Raw genomic sequence first — 15,979 nt, 5'->3', positions numbered from 1 at the left:
ACTCATTTACTATGCAATTTTTTAAGCATACTTAAAGTAATAACACAGCTAACTTCTGTAATAAGTAAGAGCTAACCTTCGTAAAACAGTTATATTTGTGAGTATTATCAAAATATGTGTGAGTATTATAGTAGTTTTTTACTATTGAAATGTTTTTTAAAATCGTTAAGAATCTCAGCCATTAAATTGGTTAAAACAAAACAAATCGTCTAGTTTAGACAAACGTGATAGCTTTTTCAGTTTACCAACTTTTAAAAATATAACCCTAAGATCAAGATCAATTTTTTTCGTGAACTTTTAATGTTGCTTAATGTTTAGTCTGTTATCTGGGGCTGGGACGAATCCAAAAAACCAGGTATCATTAAAAGAGATGCAGATGCTCTCGATTAAATGGTGTAACTAACTCTTTTCTCAAAATGGTGCAACTAACACGATTTCTTTTATATATATAGATACTACTTAAGCATGGTAATTAAAATACAAATAATGCTCCCTCAATATAGTGTTTGCTTTGAATGCTCTTGGTATTAGCTAAAGCAATTCTGACTTTCAAAGATATGTTCTTATAAAGGTAATTTTTATGATTACGTCTTTTTCGATATGGAGAACCAATTCATCGATTATTTTTTATGAAAAATTTAATAAATTAACAAGCAAGCAAGTGCTATTTCACTATTCACTATTTTTCACAGCAGCCATGCAGGTAGTATCAAAGAATTTGAATCTAGTTTATTGAACCACACATCTTGAAAATATCAGATAATAAAGATCCTTACACGTCTGAATGACGTAGACGAAAAAAATGATGAAGACAAGCACATTTTTCCTCTACCAAATTGCTTAACCAGAACGTGACCAAAAAGTGTTTTTCTAAGAAATCTGAGGCAAAGCCTACCTCAAATATGAGTCATAAACAAAATATTCTACAGGAGTTTTCCTCCTGGCCCGAGGCAGTTACTTTGAACCCCATGTTTCCGAAAAATTTAGAAGATGAATCTTACACTGATCATTTCTTTAGACTTCCGAATCCCGGATATTTTCCTCCATACCTTGCATTCCATGTCAGTATAAATTTCAACCACTTCCGATGAATCGCTTTTAATTAGGAAGCATCAAACCTGCAGGCCAAAGCGTAATAGTTAAAACCAGCAGCCAAGTTCCAAAAATTGCATGCCTATTCATCAAGGCCGGAATTCATTGAGGCTGAAATACAAAATCATGCATCAAAAATCAAAACGGATAGTGAAGTAATTCAGACGGCAATTGAGGTAATTTTTTGAGGGTGCACTTTCAAATGAAGCAGCCGAGTTTAATATTTGATTAAAAACATGTTACGCAAGCACAATTACATGAAAAATTAGAACTACTTTCATACTCTTTAGCTTCCTCAAACCTATCCCAATTATTAAGACGTCATTATAAAAACTATTTCTTCAATTGATGATGGACTTATTTTTAAAAGAAAAATTTTCAAAACATTAATATGAAAAAGATGGCATTAGAATCTATTCGCTGAAGAATCTACTAGAATCATTAAGGGGAGAGGTAAACCCGAAGCAGTGGTGGAATACAACAAGTTTATGGGTGTTGTCGATCACTGACACCACTTACTCTCGTACTACACCTGCCAGCACAAGTCCCTCAAGCGGTACACAAAACTTGCCATTATTTCAAATGTTGTTAAATATGAATATAAATACAACAATAAAACTTCCAATTACTAAGATTAAAGCAGTTGGTGCAAAACCAAGCATAATTCCGCAAGAGCAATCACTTTTAGCCTCAGCGTCTCCGAAATCTGAATCATGAAACTAGGTTGTATTAAAATCGTTGGTTAAAAGCAATAATATGAGTCGTAATCTCAAAATGGTACAAGATTACAGAGAGCTAAGGTTTATGGGAGAGCAGCGACATATGTAGATATCATGGTTTCCTTAATGGGTGAGCGTAAAATTGCCTGAGCTGCACAGCGGGCAACTGTATTAAGTTCCAAATGCGAAAATGGACATCGCAGAAAGGTTACTGTCACGTCGGAGTCCGGACCTAATCAAGCGCTGCGGAGCATTAGAATGAAAACTAACTTAATCCGAGAGGCAAGGCCATTCACACGAGAGAAACAGGAAAAGCTTGAAAGTTGAGTCCAAGCTGTGAGTTATTTAATGCTACTACGATTTTTTTTGCGGCTGCTGAAAGAAAAAGGTCAGTCACCAACCTCTTGTGCGAAATCCAGCATTCCTTAGGTCATTAACCCTCCGAGCCGACTAACGATGTATCTCATATTATGTGGCAAAGTCTCATTCAAAGTGCCTCGTTTCGAAGAAGGAAAGCGTTTGACCTTGGCTGGGAGTCGGAGCCCAATGAATATCAATTTTCATCCGACAGTTGGATCACACCCCGATGTTCGCAAGAAATTGCTTTGTCATTATCTGAAGAAACGGGGAAAGAATGATGGGAAATCTGGGCCCAGTTTGGAAACGGATCGTGTAAATTGTTTTCAATTGTCTTTGTCCTTCATGAAACACCACCAAAACGTAATTATGAACAAATGAATCGTTAAATAAAACAGAAGTATATATACAGACCAGGTAAGGGTATTTCACAAAATGATTCCCCAACAGATCCAAAAACTTGGCATGTTAACAGTGGCGACAGAAATGAGTGAAATAAGTAACCTGTATAACACATGCGGTCGCTGGCTCGCCATTTATTTCATACACACAGGTACCGATCCTGTCCAGCAAGTGAGAAGAGTGAAAATAAAACACAAATTTAGATATGATATTTACGACAAAGCTTCATTTCTTCATGGGTAACACTTTAAAATTACTTTCCGCCTTTTACATCACATTCGATGTTAATTTTAATGATTAAATGGATGAACAAAACAGATAATGGGTAAATAAAATTGAATTTTGATTTTCTCCCCACGTAAAAATATTTGCATCTCAATTATAAATGTCAACCCATTAGAGTACTTTTCTGAACACAATATGTTTCTTGAGTACATGGTCATGAAACTTCTAAGCTATATTCACAAAATTAGTCCCGCATCGCGAACGTTTGACACTGAAGTTTTGGCTGTACGATGCATAAATATGTGATTTTATCAGACGGTAAGAAGAATATTTGAAAACTCACAATGGACAGGTAGTTATTTGAATAGTTATGGAGAGAAAAATTTGGATTATTGAAGGACAAAAAAGATTAAGAATACATTTAAAACTGAGGTCCACTTTGGATGAATAATTGGCTTTGCTCCTTAAGTACACTCAAAAATCATTATTCTAACGTACTCTGTTTCATAAAAACTACGATTCATTCATATGCAACGTTGTGTATCATGGTATGAAATTCCCTGGGTGGAATCCCATAAAGAGGTATGAGGAACCCAGCAATCAAGGGAGTCCGAATGGGTAGCCATTAAACCATAAACTGTAACTGGAGTAAAGTGGCCCCTCAGTATTCTCCTCGGGAAAACAATTGAGATGCTTTCTCTCCGCCTTCAAGCGTCGCCTCATGAGATCGCTGGAAAGAGATAACGCGTGCCCGCTAGGCTGCGTGTTTCTTACGGGCTTTAATGGAATAACTTCGGTTTGCGGTCCGACGTAAATGATGCGGGTGCACCCTTAGAGGTAACGGCTTATCCATCTGACCCATGCCCCGGGCCGTTCATATTTCCCGTCGTCTATGCATTCCAGGCACGCGAGGCTGAGAGACACAATGAGCTCGCACAGCCACGTTCACAGAGGGTAAGCCAAGTGGAGCAGTGCACCAACGATTGGTTCTGAAGGGATAGGAATTGAGTCGCTACCAACTTCAAGACCGCTCTTTTGAACTAGAGGTAACCTCCTCTATCCCCTTATGCTTCCCAGCACTTACCACTACACCGAAATAATCCTCACAGTGATTCTTTCCTGGTCCGGCAACCCACTTGAGGAATACAATAACATTGGAAACTAGACTCGCACATAACGGAAAATTCAAAAATAAAATTACACTTACATTTGTTCAATGATGAGAAATGGTGTTGGTAATCTTTTACATCTGGTATGTTACGCTGTGTACCATAAAATGTATCAAAAATGTGTATGATCCCTGTATTTGAAGTGGTATTTGTTAAGTTTTGAGAAATGATGCAAGTAATATTTTACATCTGGGACATTACTAAGTGTGCGATAATATATCTCCAAAGTGTGTGACCTTAAAAGTTGCACCCAGAAATACTTACTTATATAAGCACTTATTAGACTGGAGATTGGTGCGATGGAGGTAGGTGACGATGATTGTTATTTTTTGTGGTACCCCGGCCAACAATTCACTCAATATCTCAAATATGTCACTCTATATTTCTGCAATGGTCTTCTGTGCTGTTTGGAAATCTGTGTAATTTATAATCTGACAGAGAGTATTTACGCCATAACTGTAACGTATATTGAACAAACACTCCGAAGGACTAGGTTCTTAAAGTGCCACTGTTTCTACAAGCCTACAACAACGCTTGAATATAAAGACTGACTATTCGACTGTCAAAATTACTGCCTATTAGCGGCTGATTTACGATGCCCACTGTGACTTTCCCAAAGGCCAATCAAGGATAATATTTGTTATCGAGGACTTCCTTAGAGTGCAAGTAGCATGCAACACATAATCAAGTGCCAAATTAAGTTCTCTATTCTTTCACGGATTTATTCTTGGATCAAAAGTCACAGATTCAGTTTCTGCCTAAAAAAATATTAATTTTTCCACTACACGAGTGCTTGAGGTACATCATCTTTATATTCCAGCAATTTTAAAGCACAGTTGTTCGACGCGAGTAAAATGCCCAATTTTCAAAATTATCACATTTATTTATCAATCACCTCCTGACAATCAAGTTTCAGTATGATTTGAAATTCTCTTGTAACGCTGCAGATAATTAGGGAAAAAGTAAATATCCTCAAAAGCAGCATGGGTTATTAAGAGTGACACGAAAAACTCTTGATTTCTTTTCTTTCAACTTTTCTCAGCAGGATAAAATACACGAACAATTTTTCACACTTTATAAGCTCGGAAATCGCGATAGATGAAGTATAGTGCTATTAAATTACATGCCGATGAGTAAAAGTTCTCCATATATTAGGGCACGAGATGACAGCATAAGAAGAAAAGAGAACTTAACTCGAAACAGATACGATGACAAGAGTAAAATAACCTTCTCCCTTGAGTATACCGCATCAATATTTGTACAACCAAATCGCACTTTCTTCAGTGGCATGTTATGATATGATAGCTTGTTTTGGAATCGAAGCTGCTCGTCCTTAAAAATATTTTTCCTAGCTCTTATGAAGAGCTTCGGTAGCATCTCTCCATGATTTGCGCAGTGAACATCTCAATATCAAATCATACTGAAATTTTATGGAGAAAATTACTCTTGCCGCAATATGAAACAATATACCTCAAATTAAAATCCTATAAAATTAAGCCAAGAATTAATTTAATCCATTTCCTTAACTATTCTTTGTTCCAAGCATGGAATTTTTGGGCTTGAACCTCAATTAAAATAAATGAACTATTTTTCATGGAGTAAATAACAAATATTAAATTGCGAAGAGGCCAGGTTTGATAAAGGTAGACTAACAAAATCCCCAAAAATAATGTAATGCTTCAGTTGTATTTCAAAATACAAAAAACACAAAAATTGTTCAAAAATTGCTGTTATATTTTCGAGAGAATGTATGGTAAATGTATCAATGAAAAATGCAAAGAGTAGCAAATATGGTATAAGAATTAAATTTATGCGTAAGTGAAAATAAAAATATCCTTCATGGCTACTGCAGTCTACGTAAATGTCAGTTATGGGCAGGCTAAATTTTCGGACCGTTGATACTCACGTAAAATGAGGACTCAATTCTAGGGAAATTACAAAAAAAAATATTTTAAACATTCTCTTCGTATCCTACTGGATTATAAGGAAAGAATTAGCCACCGTGAAATTCCAGGTAAAATTGATGCGCTCTCTAGACTTGAAGAGCACGCGTAAGATTGATGGGATTGGAAAGAACAGGACGAATAAGGATTTGTTATTCATTCGACGAAGTACGAGGGGAAAAAACTCGTCTCGCTGTCTGAAGGGTTGGAATTTGTAAGGTTTGAAATCTCAAAATAACGCCCTCTTTGATTCACATCAGGTGCAGCCGGTCGGACGGTCTCTCGGTAGACGACCGTTGACCGAATAATCCCCGGGCACTGTTTTAGTTATGAGCTGACGACCAACCCTGTGTGAGATGGCTGGGGTGGGACCGTGAGAAGTATTATTCCCCTTAGAAGCAATACTTAACCGAATATAGAGCCATGGCATTTGTCCCCAATCGTTCGAACACTAACCACAATTATTCCGTAAGAGCTTAAGTGAGCAATAAATATTTATTGCTACAGGAAAACAATTCCTCGGTAAGGGAATCGAACAACGGGCATTTGGCTATCCGGCTCACTGCACCATCCAGATTTATTTCAATGGAAATTTTATTTATTATATCACGATATAGGTGGTCATAGCAATTATATTTAGCATTGAAATATATAACGCCTGAAATGGTTGACAGTAGGAGAAAAAATATCTGCCAACGAATAAAGAACTTGAACTATTTTACTTAAGGTATTTAACAACATTTTGGCTGATTTCGCCGTGTAAACGTTCAGATGGTCCCAAAGTTTCCATTTTTTTTGTTTATAAGGTTACTTTTTGAAAATTCCGCTGATAAGGCGACCGTCGGGAAACGTTTGAGCCACCCAAACATTGGCGTGGCGTCATAGCCCAGAAAGTTTTAAAATAACATGACGCTCACCCAAGAAAGTTTTAAAGAAACATTTTTATTAAAACGTATGCTATTTTAAGAAGGTTTACATGAAGTGTTTAGAGAATCAACCCCGCTTAACAGGTATTCTATCCTTAAAAGCAATTATCAGCATCCCACCCACAGCACTCTTTCCTTCAAAGTTCTATCCTACAAACCTTTACCAGATGCCGGAGAATATGGGTCTTTAGATACTATTATTGACCACAAAAACTCCACTTTCATCGCCTTTCAATAGAGCGTTGGACAGAACGCTCGATTTAGATAATTAATGATAAAGTCATTTATGGAATTGAGTTTTTAACGAATTTTATTTGCTCTTAGGCAAAATGGACCAAACTATACGTTGGAAATCACTATTGAAAAGGAATTCAGTTATCAGTTAATACGTAAGCTATAAAAACAGGGAAAATTTTAATTATTCGCTAAATTCTGGTCAAATACGTCACCTAATCATTAAAAACTGATTAGCTACATTTTTAACCGCGTAAATTTTACGGATACCAATCACAGAAAAAAATATGTGAAAATAAAAAAATAATAATCACTTTGCTTACAAATACTGAATTCCGTCATAAAAAGTACACAGTAAGTACAATGCAGCCATTTCAAGAAATAGGAAACCTAGGTAGGAAAATATTACAGGATCATCTTAAAACGTTGTTCTACTATAATTTAACACTTGTAATTCGATAACGCATAATTCGATTGTATTTGTATATTTTCCCGGATTTTTTCCCGGGTGAATGAACTATATAAAAATTTTGTAACAACAGAATGTCAATAGTATCTATTGACGTCGAACGCTTGCTAGCAATATGCACTTGAAGCTTTTTGCCGCTTATTGGTTCCGGTGGAAGCCACGGGGTAATGGATAGTAGCGTTTCAGAGGTGCGTCTGAAGATGGGACAGCGAAAGTAAAAGTAAAGGAGAGAAAAAACGTGTTCGTCAACATTTGTCTTCCACCTCAACAGCATTCCGTCACATCTTAACAAGTTGTCGGGCTACAACACAGATGGAGTGTCACCGCACCAGCCTAAGTGCATTCCATCACTTAAATTATTAGCGAGACATGTGTCGTGAATTACATGCTAAGTTAAAGAAAGGGTTTCCATTGTAAATTATTAGCTAGAGTACTCGGCTGTATTCGGATCATAAGTTATGGATTTAAGTTTGCAGAATGAATGCTTATAATCAAATTGTATTAATTTCATGACTGGAAGACGTTTACTTATATTGAGGTAGCAAGGTCAATTTTCTTAGGGTGATAGAAATAAGAAATACGACTAATTCACTAAGAAATATTTCAAATCATTAATGAATGCTGGTATACTTGTAGCAATTACCAAACCACAAAATTTCGTATTAAAAAATTACCAATTCAAATTAAATACATACTATTGCAGGCCACAAAAAATAAGTACTTAAAGTTTCACTATTGTGACCCCAGAACTGGTACCGAGAGTGAGTATTTCTATTAAATTTTGGACTCCACGCGAAGGTTTTTAAGTAAAAAGGATAATAATACGACTTCATATTTTCATGCAAAGTGGTAGATAGAGAACTCGAATAATTTTATTCAGCGAAATAGGGTATCACTGGCTAACGGTCTTAAATATGCTTTTCGTTGTAATATCAATTGGATCGATCAATTCAATGATGAGGCTTATCCTTTTCATTTACGCTGCTTCCATAACGATTTCATGAGGAAAGATCAAATGCACCCATGATGCAGTAGCAGCAGGCAATCATTGCATGAACGTCTCGACATTATTCACTATACTTAAATCTCCTGACAAGTAGATTTACCATGGAATTCATTAATTTTCCTGCAGAATAGCAGAGATGGCATGTGGCATGAATACAATCAGTGAAATAGCCGCTGGGAATAGGTAAGAGGCAAGCATCATTTATCAAGGACTGAGTTATGATAGAGGTGATATCTGCCTAAGAAGGAAATAAACGGTAGGTTACCCCATCATCATCATCATGACTGGTCAACAATCCTAGGATTGGTTTGACGCAGCTCTCCACTCAGTTCTCCTATCAGCTAATCTTTTCACTCCTACGTATTTCTTCTCTTTCACATCTCTCTTTACTTGTTCCATATATTTTGTTCGAGGTCTTCCTTTTCCATTCTTGCCTTCCACCTGTCCTTCGACGATTGTCTTCATCACGCCATCATGTCTCAAGATGTGGCCTATAAGGTTGTTCCGTCTTCTTATTAAGGTTTTCATGAGGCTTCTCTTCTCTCCTACCCTTCTTAGGACTTCCTCGTTACTAACTCGGTCGATCCATTTGATTTTCAGGTTACCCCAGGGAGAGAAAATTTTTCGAAATCAGTGCGGCCTGAAGCAGTTGCGACCCGCCTTTTTTTCTTCTCGCAGTCTTCAACGCTGACATAGGATAGCATCGGAAGTTTGAAACGTTTCGATGTGATGCACTGAAATCAAACTTTTAAGTATAAATAAATACTGCTAAATTATTTCCAATTTTTTAATTTCGTCAATGCAAATAAAATCTTCAGCTTTAATTTGGTATCAATGCTTCATATTCAGTTACCGTTGTGAAAAAATTCCAAAAAAATTTTCATTACATTACTCTTCAAGCATTTTTGCGAGTGTGAGAAATCCATGGTCACTTAAACGGATATTCTTATTTCTTTTTGAAGGGGAGATCTTCCCTTTGGGACCCTTTGACCAAATCGGGTAAACAATCCGCCATGGTACACAACAGGGGCGCAGCCAGGAATTAAGGCTGGGGGGGGGGGCTTAGGTGCAACTGATACCGGTGTGTGTGTGGGGTTATGGTATACCCAACAGGATAACCAGTAGGTGCGAGATTAATAAATTGCGGAATTTTAAGATAAATGGCTCAAAATGATGAGTTTTGCGGGTTTCTGAGGGATTTTTTATTAATCCTCACCCTATTATATTAGTAGTATCAATAAAATTAAGTAAAATAGATTGAACTTAAAAATTTCTCTGAGCTCTGGGGGGGGGGGGGTTTATCCCCCAAAACCCCCCTCTCGCTGCGCCACTGGTACACAACACCATTTTATTGGATCGCAGCCGAATTCTGGCTCGTGTAGATGCTCGTGAGGGAACCTAAGATGATTCATTTGTCATCCGCGCTCCTCTCACGTCATAACCTCGTTTCTTCGCCACGATGCGGCCACAAGTGCGCAATTCGGCGCTCAGCTCCCTAATTGCTATTCTCCTCACTCACGAGTATCGGACGGGCGCCGTTCCGTGAGGCTGACACCACGGTGGCGTGACTCCATGTCACAGAATGGACTGTGGGGAATCGGGATGCCCCAGTGCGGGGAAGGGAAACAATTTGGCATACTTGGAAAGGAGGAATGGGCACTTGAAGCTGGCATGAATTTTATTTGACACTCAAGGGCAATGGCCTTGCGATAAAAATGGGTAGACAATGTCACACGCTATGGTAGCCCCAGTTTTACTTTGTAAAGCGTATCGTAGAAATGGTTGAAGAAGTTTTTGCAATCATTAATATTTTCATTCGAATATTTTTCGCTCACGAAAAAATATCTGATGCTTTCCCAGCTTATGCTGGTAGTGAAGGCTGTTCGGGTGCTTCACTGGGTAATCTTCTTCATGGCTGCCATAGCGCATTACATTGGTACTACCTCGTTACCAAGTAATACGAACCTGATACAATTGATTTTTAAGTATTACACAATTACAAAAATTGGATGAGAACCGCCATTCAATTTATATTCACAGCCTTTGGCAACCTATCGTGTTTCGCAAAGCGTATCGCGGAAACCATAAAAGAAATGTTGGCTATGATTAATATTTTCTTTCGAATATTTTTCGCTCACGTCGGCGCTACCTCGTTGTCAAGTAATATGGACCTGATTTTATTCATTTCTTGGTGTCTAATAGTCACAAAATTTTGAAGAGTACTATGATTGTGAAATAGATAAATTTCTGATGCAACATTAAGTGAGATTATAGTCTTCTTACCAGCATTCCCCTCACAGTTTCCACCATTTACGTTCATTAACGTAACATATGCATACTTCATGGTTACCTTGGTAAGCAAATATTTTCAAAGCAACAAGATAAAACAATACATCCGGAAATCTCCAACCATTTCGACAAAAAATTGTTTACTAGAAAATATCGGCTAAAATCGTTTCAAATTTTTAAGACATATTTCCCTCTTTAAAGTCATGACCCATATAAAATGTCAAATTTCTATTTAAATATCATTAAATCTTTATTTTTATAGGAAAAAATTATATACAGACCATGGCAATGCATTACATAAGACTCAAAAGCCTGGTTTAAAAATGTAGCCTCTTCCCTATTACTTAGCAAATGAGCGGCGACGTGTCAACAGCCACGACAGAGAACTCCTTTTAGACTCACACTATGCGAGACACGCGTAAATTTGCGGAGGCGTAGGATGGGACCAGAGCAAGGACGAATGGCCAAAGAACCGTGGGTGGATGGAAAGAAGAAGTTGTTGGACCAGTGGACACGAAAAAAGGGCCCGCGCCCACTTCCCTAAGGCGAATACGGACTGACTGAGTGTTGCTCACTCAGCATCTCAAGGCTGGCTCTTTTAAAAACGGAAATTAATCGAAGGATTTTTTTCCTTCCTCATCGCTACTCGGCCATGAAAAAAGACAGCACCATACCGTTGACCCTCTTCTATGTCGGGTGTGGCCTGATAGACAAACGCTCCAGACGAGGGCGTGGCCAAACATTGAGATTTTTGTTCAACAGGATTTCTGCCTCGTTATCACAAGAAGTGGTAACAAAGAGGAAGGAAACGTCTCGAATCCGCGTAACCCTGACATTTGAATGGGTTGGCCATGAAAATTTTCGTTCGCTCATCGTCCTTCGCTTGATTACGTCGAATAATGAGGCGTTATGCCGAATACCAACAGGAAATGCCTGAGGAATTAATTGGATCACGTCAATGATGTCATATGCCTCGATAAATTTTGATGAGTAAACAAAATGCAGGAAATCTGCTACTCATGCATTATTTTGATGGCACAAAGCAAGAGAATGCATTGGATAGGATCGAAGAAATCCAATATATGAGATATGCTCAAGAAGAACTTATATATATTAGTTTTCTCTCATTTCAATGCACCAAGGAGTACTCAATCGTAAGTCATAGCAAATGAGTAACTTAATATAGATATTTTTGGAGTTTACATCGTGGCCACTGAATAATAATAATTACATTGCTATCGCATTAATACCATATTACGGCTAAAACTTTCCTCTCCATAAATAAATTTTTAAATGAAAATGAGTAGATTGCATTCTTGCCTTCTTTGAAAGTATGATTTCAATGCATTAAAATCAAAACGTATCAAACTTCACCTAATGAACTTTAGTAATTAATTAAACGAGGATGTAAAGGTTCTTACTCAAGTTTTAATAATTAAGAAAAAAATAGAGATAAGAGTTCCTCTTCAATGGAGTACCTGCGATATAGTTTTGATAACTTTGAGTTAAAAAATAGCATTCCGAGAAATAAAGAAATTTTTTACAACGTTAACAGCTATAATACTATGGCTAACTCTATGGCAAATCTAAAGGTAAAATAATTCAAAAAAGTTATCCTGGAAAAACATTATACGTAACTTAAAGATGAGGCTAAGTACTGCCAATTTTTTAAAAATAACTCAGGAATATATTATAAAAATAAACGTTTATAATGAGGAATCCTTAGCACTTGGCCGAAAGCTAAGAAGCGATAAAATTGTCGGGGGTCAATCTATTAGTCCCACAAAATAACCAGTAGTTTTATAAATGGAAAAAAGCGTTGATTTGCGAAAATTATTGAAGGAGAATATTAGCATGAGAGTTTAAAGAACGATTACAGAAAATGGCTACAAAAAATGAGTAAAATATTTTAAAGAAGATAGTAAAATTAACACATACCTCATCAAATGAGATTTATTAACTTTTCACAAAAAGGTCTCTTTGCAGTAATTGAAATAATATTTGAAAATAAATCCTCAATCAACCTTAGTAAGTCTGAATTTTCGCGGTTCACAAAACGTTAATGAAATCGTTCTCATGCTGAACATACTTTAAAAATCGAATATTGAAATAAATTTCGATATTTCAAAACCCCTGGAAAAAATTTTTCGCAAATGGACATTCATTTTATCCCACGGCCATGTTGTAAAGGCCATTCATTAAACATTTATTTCCATCCGTAAAAACGGACTGAAGATGTTGCAGGTAAAAACATAACCAATTTGAGATTCTCCTTTGATGATGACGCCAGAGCCTTTCATGGCATTACAACGGGTTGTATTCAGCGTAAATCTTTTTCATATTATATACATACAATTTTTAGGAACAAATTAAAACTCATAAATTTATCGGCAACAATCTAAAGGAAAAATTAAAGAAAGCCAAAATAAAAATAACATAAAAGAATTATGAAATATGGACAAACTCATATCATAAACAATAAATGCTATTTATAAAAATCGATAAATGTTTAATGATAAGTAATAGTTGCCAAAAAGACGCGTTATATAATGTGTGTGCATCTTATTCCACCGAGGTCTCAATGCGTTAGTATGAATATTATAAGCATTATTCAAATTTAGTTCCCATTTACATGCATATATGATGAGAATTAAGCTGTTTATCAGTGGTAAAACTCATTAATATATAACGTAGTCAAATAATTAACGTCGTAAGTCATTGAGATAAGGAACTATATGAAATTCCCCATATGGAAATTTTTTCTTCTAGCATTTAATTAAAAATTTTCACTACATAGGTTATAGAATCCATTATGCCAATGCAGCAACTTTTAATATTTAAATAAGATAAAAAACTGAACTGAATCCTTATAGGTAACTTAAGAGCCAAGAATGTTGAAAAATGTACAATTTTAAAAGGAAAAAACCTAACCAGACTGTAAACTATACTTAAATATAAATTAATTTAAATGCATTTGATGAGTCAGGTAAAAATATAATTGCCTACTTAAGTATCGTATCTAGCTGGCAAGGAAATATTTCCAAGGGTTCATCCCATACCAGGGATCAAATACCGTATCCTTTTCCAGCAGCTCGAATATTTCCCTTATGATATTCTTGTCTCTATATACATATGTCATGCTGCGAATATTGAACTTTATAAGTACTTTTAATTATTAATATACTTTAGAGCATCCAAGGATTTAGAGTTCCCCCTCCAAGAGAATGAAGATATTTTTCCAAGTAAAGGTAAGGGAGCTCTCTCTCTCTCTCGGTTACTGTTAAAGATAGTGGTATCAAAGAATTTCTACCGCCCAACTTGACCACTGTCTACCTGGGTGTTAGGAAATGCTGCGATCACCTTGGTTACACATCGAGAAAAAATGGAAATTCTATCGAGAATTTCAAAATCGTAGTTGAATAACTTACTATACTACACTATATAAAATACATGGTATTTTTTCCTTACTTTCCCAATCATCAATGCTACTTTGAGTAAATTTGCCTTATATATAAGGTAAAATCGAATTATAGGTATTTTTTCGTAACACCACCGAGTTGGTTACGGATGAACGCTAAATGCATTACATTTCTCTTAATTATTCCAAAAATATGGTGAACTTATCCGTTCTGTTATGAAGTACAGAAAGATTAATTCGAGTATATTTGATTTTGAAGCTGTCAGAGATGTATAATCATAAATCATGCACATGCTAAAGATGAATATTCCATCATACCGAATATCCCATGATGAAGAGTTGACTTGAAACCTCGGACAAAGCTGAGCCGGTCCTGCTTCACGGCCTTCAAACCTCGCACAAGCTCCTCTGCCCGAACCGTCGAGTTGCTCCCAGGGAGGCTTTTAGTTTTTCGAGAGCCGGCTGCTTCCCTTCCGTACACACGACCAACTCCCCGTCGACCGTTCAAGTTTCCAGCGGGCGTTGAGGACTCCGGCCTATCCTCTTCCCCTCTTTAACTTCCCCTCCCTTCTCTTCTCTCTCCTCCCTCTTTAAAATCTTCTTTTTCCTCCTCGTTTTTCCTTCCCGTGATCACTCCGCTGCCTCCTATCCTCGTCAGCTCACCTCTTGTAACAAAGGGAGTTCTCTCTCGGTTACTGGTCTTCGGAGGCCTCTCCACGGTTAAATACGGCAGGACTTTGCGGGTTGCCTGCTTAACCTTTCCTCCCTCCTCCTGCCCCTCCCTCCACAGGGATCAAACGGCTGCTATGGCAACGCCCCCTCTCCACCCGCCCAATGCCTTCGAGCTATCGAGGTAGAACTTGTGTTTGGTAGCTTAGCATGAAGTCGGGAAGTGTCGAGTCGGCGGTAGAGGACCATCGATTTTATTTTTTTTGGGCGTAGCCTTGGGGAAAAAAGAGAACAAGAGGCGGAGAGGTTAGCAGTTTGGTCCTCGAACAATGAAACTGGGTGCAAGTGAAATTAATCCAAGGGAATTTTCGGTTGAAGGTGCCAGAAGGAAGACGTAACAAGTGGGTGCATTTGACGCAGACGTGAAAATTACCGCTCGCGAACTCCCAAAAAAAATTGAGAGGTGCGTGAAAGCGTACAAATGGCCTATTACATCATGATTCTTCCCCAAAAAAATTGGGTAGAACACAGATATTTACGAAATTCCAATCTTCTGACCTTCAAGAAATCGAGTGAGCGCATTAATGAGGTTATTTACTGACCGGAAGAAAGATATTGAAACAGGAGCTATTCACTCAATTTTTCTATAAGGCTGTGTGAAAACTTTCTAGGGTTATAGCTCAGCCATTAAAACCGGCACTATTGTGGTTAATCTTACGAGTGGAATAATGGGCGGTATAGATATTTATAGCTATAACAGTCTAATAATCTCATAATGGAATTAGCTATAGTAATCTATAGGAGGCATCAGGAGAGCACTGTCGAAAGATTGTGAGAGAATTATTTATATAAACGAAATTGGGCTGGTATAGGTACCTCCGAGTTCATGTCTACGGGGAAATTTGAAAGGATGAGAGAGTGATGAAAGCAATTAATTCCAAAGCCAGCCGGTGTATTAACACCAACAAGTTAATCTCCAGAATGTTTTGGAGAACGCATAACAGGATCGTCTAATCAAAAGTGTAAGTAATCCCGTCATTAATGAACGCACCCACGTATGA

At 37.2% G+C, this 15,979-nt stretch overlaps 1 protein-coding gene across 3 annotated transcripts in view; it reads right to left on the bottom strand.

Annotated features, from left to right (window-relative positions):
- Positions 1–14,955, bottom strand: part of LOC124161137 — a 40,823-nt gene extending 25,868 nt beyond the window's left edge. For 2 of the 3 annotated variants that reach the window (XM_046537369.1, XM_046537370.1), the window contains exon 1: positions 14,568–14,955. In XM_046537369.1, the coding sequence (XP_046393325.1) occupies positions 14,568–14,579 (12 nt within the window). In that variant the 5' untranslated portion in view covers positions 14,580–14,955. The remainder of the gene's footprint in view (positions 1–14,567) is intronic. The other variant, XM_046537371.1, reaches the window with a different exon arrangement.
- Between the last annotated feature and the right edge of the window lie 1,024 nt (positions 14,956–15,979).

This window comes from Ischnura elegans, chromosome 6 (genome assembly GCF_921293095.1).
Source record: "Ischnura elegans chromosome 6, ioIscEleg1.1, whole genome shotgun sequence".
NCBI lineage: Eukaryota > Metazoa > Arthropoda > Insecta > Odonata > Coenagrionidae > Ischnura > Ischnura elegans.
This window is presented reverse-complemented; position numbering and strand designations above follow the sequence as displayed.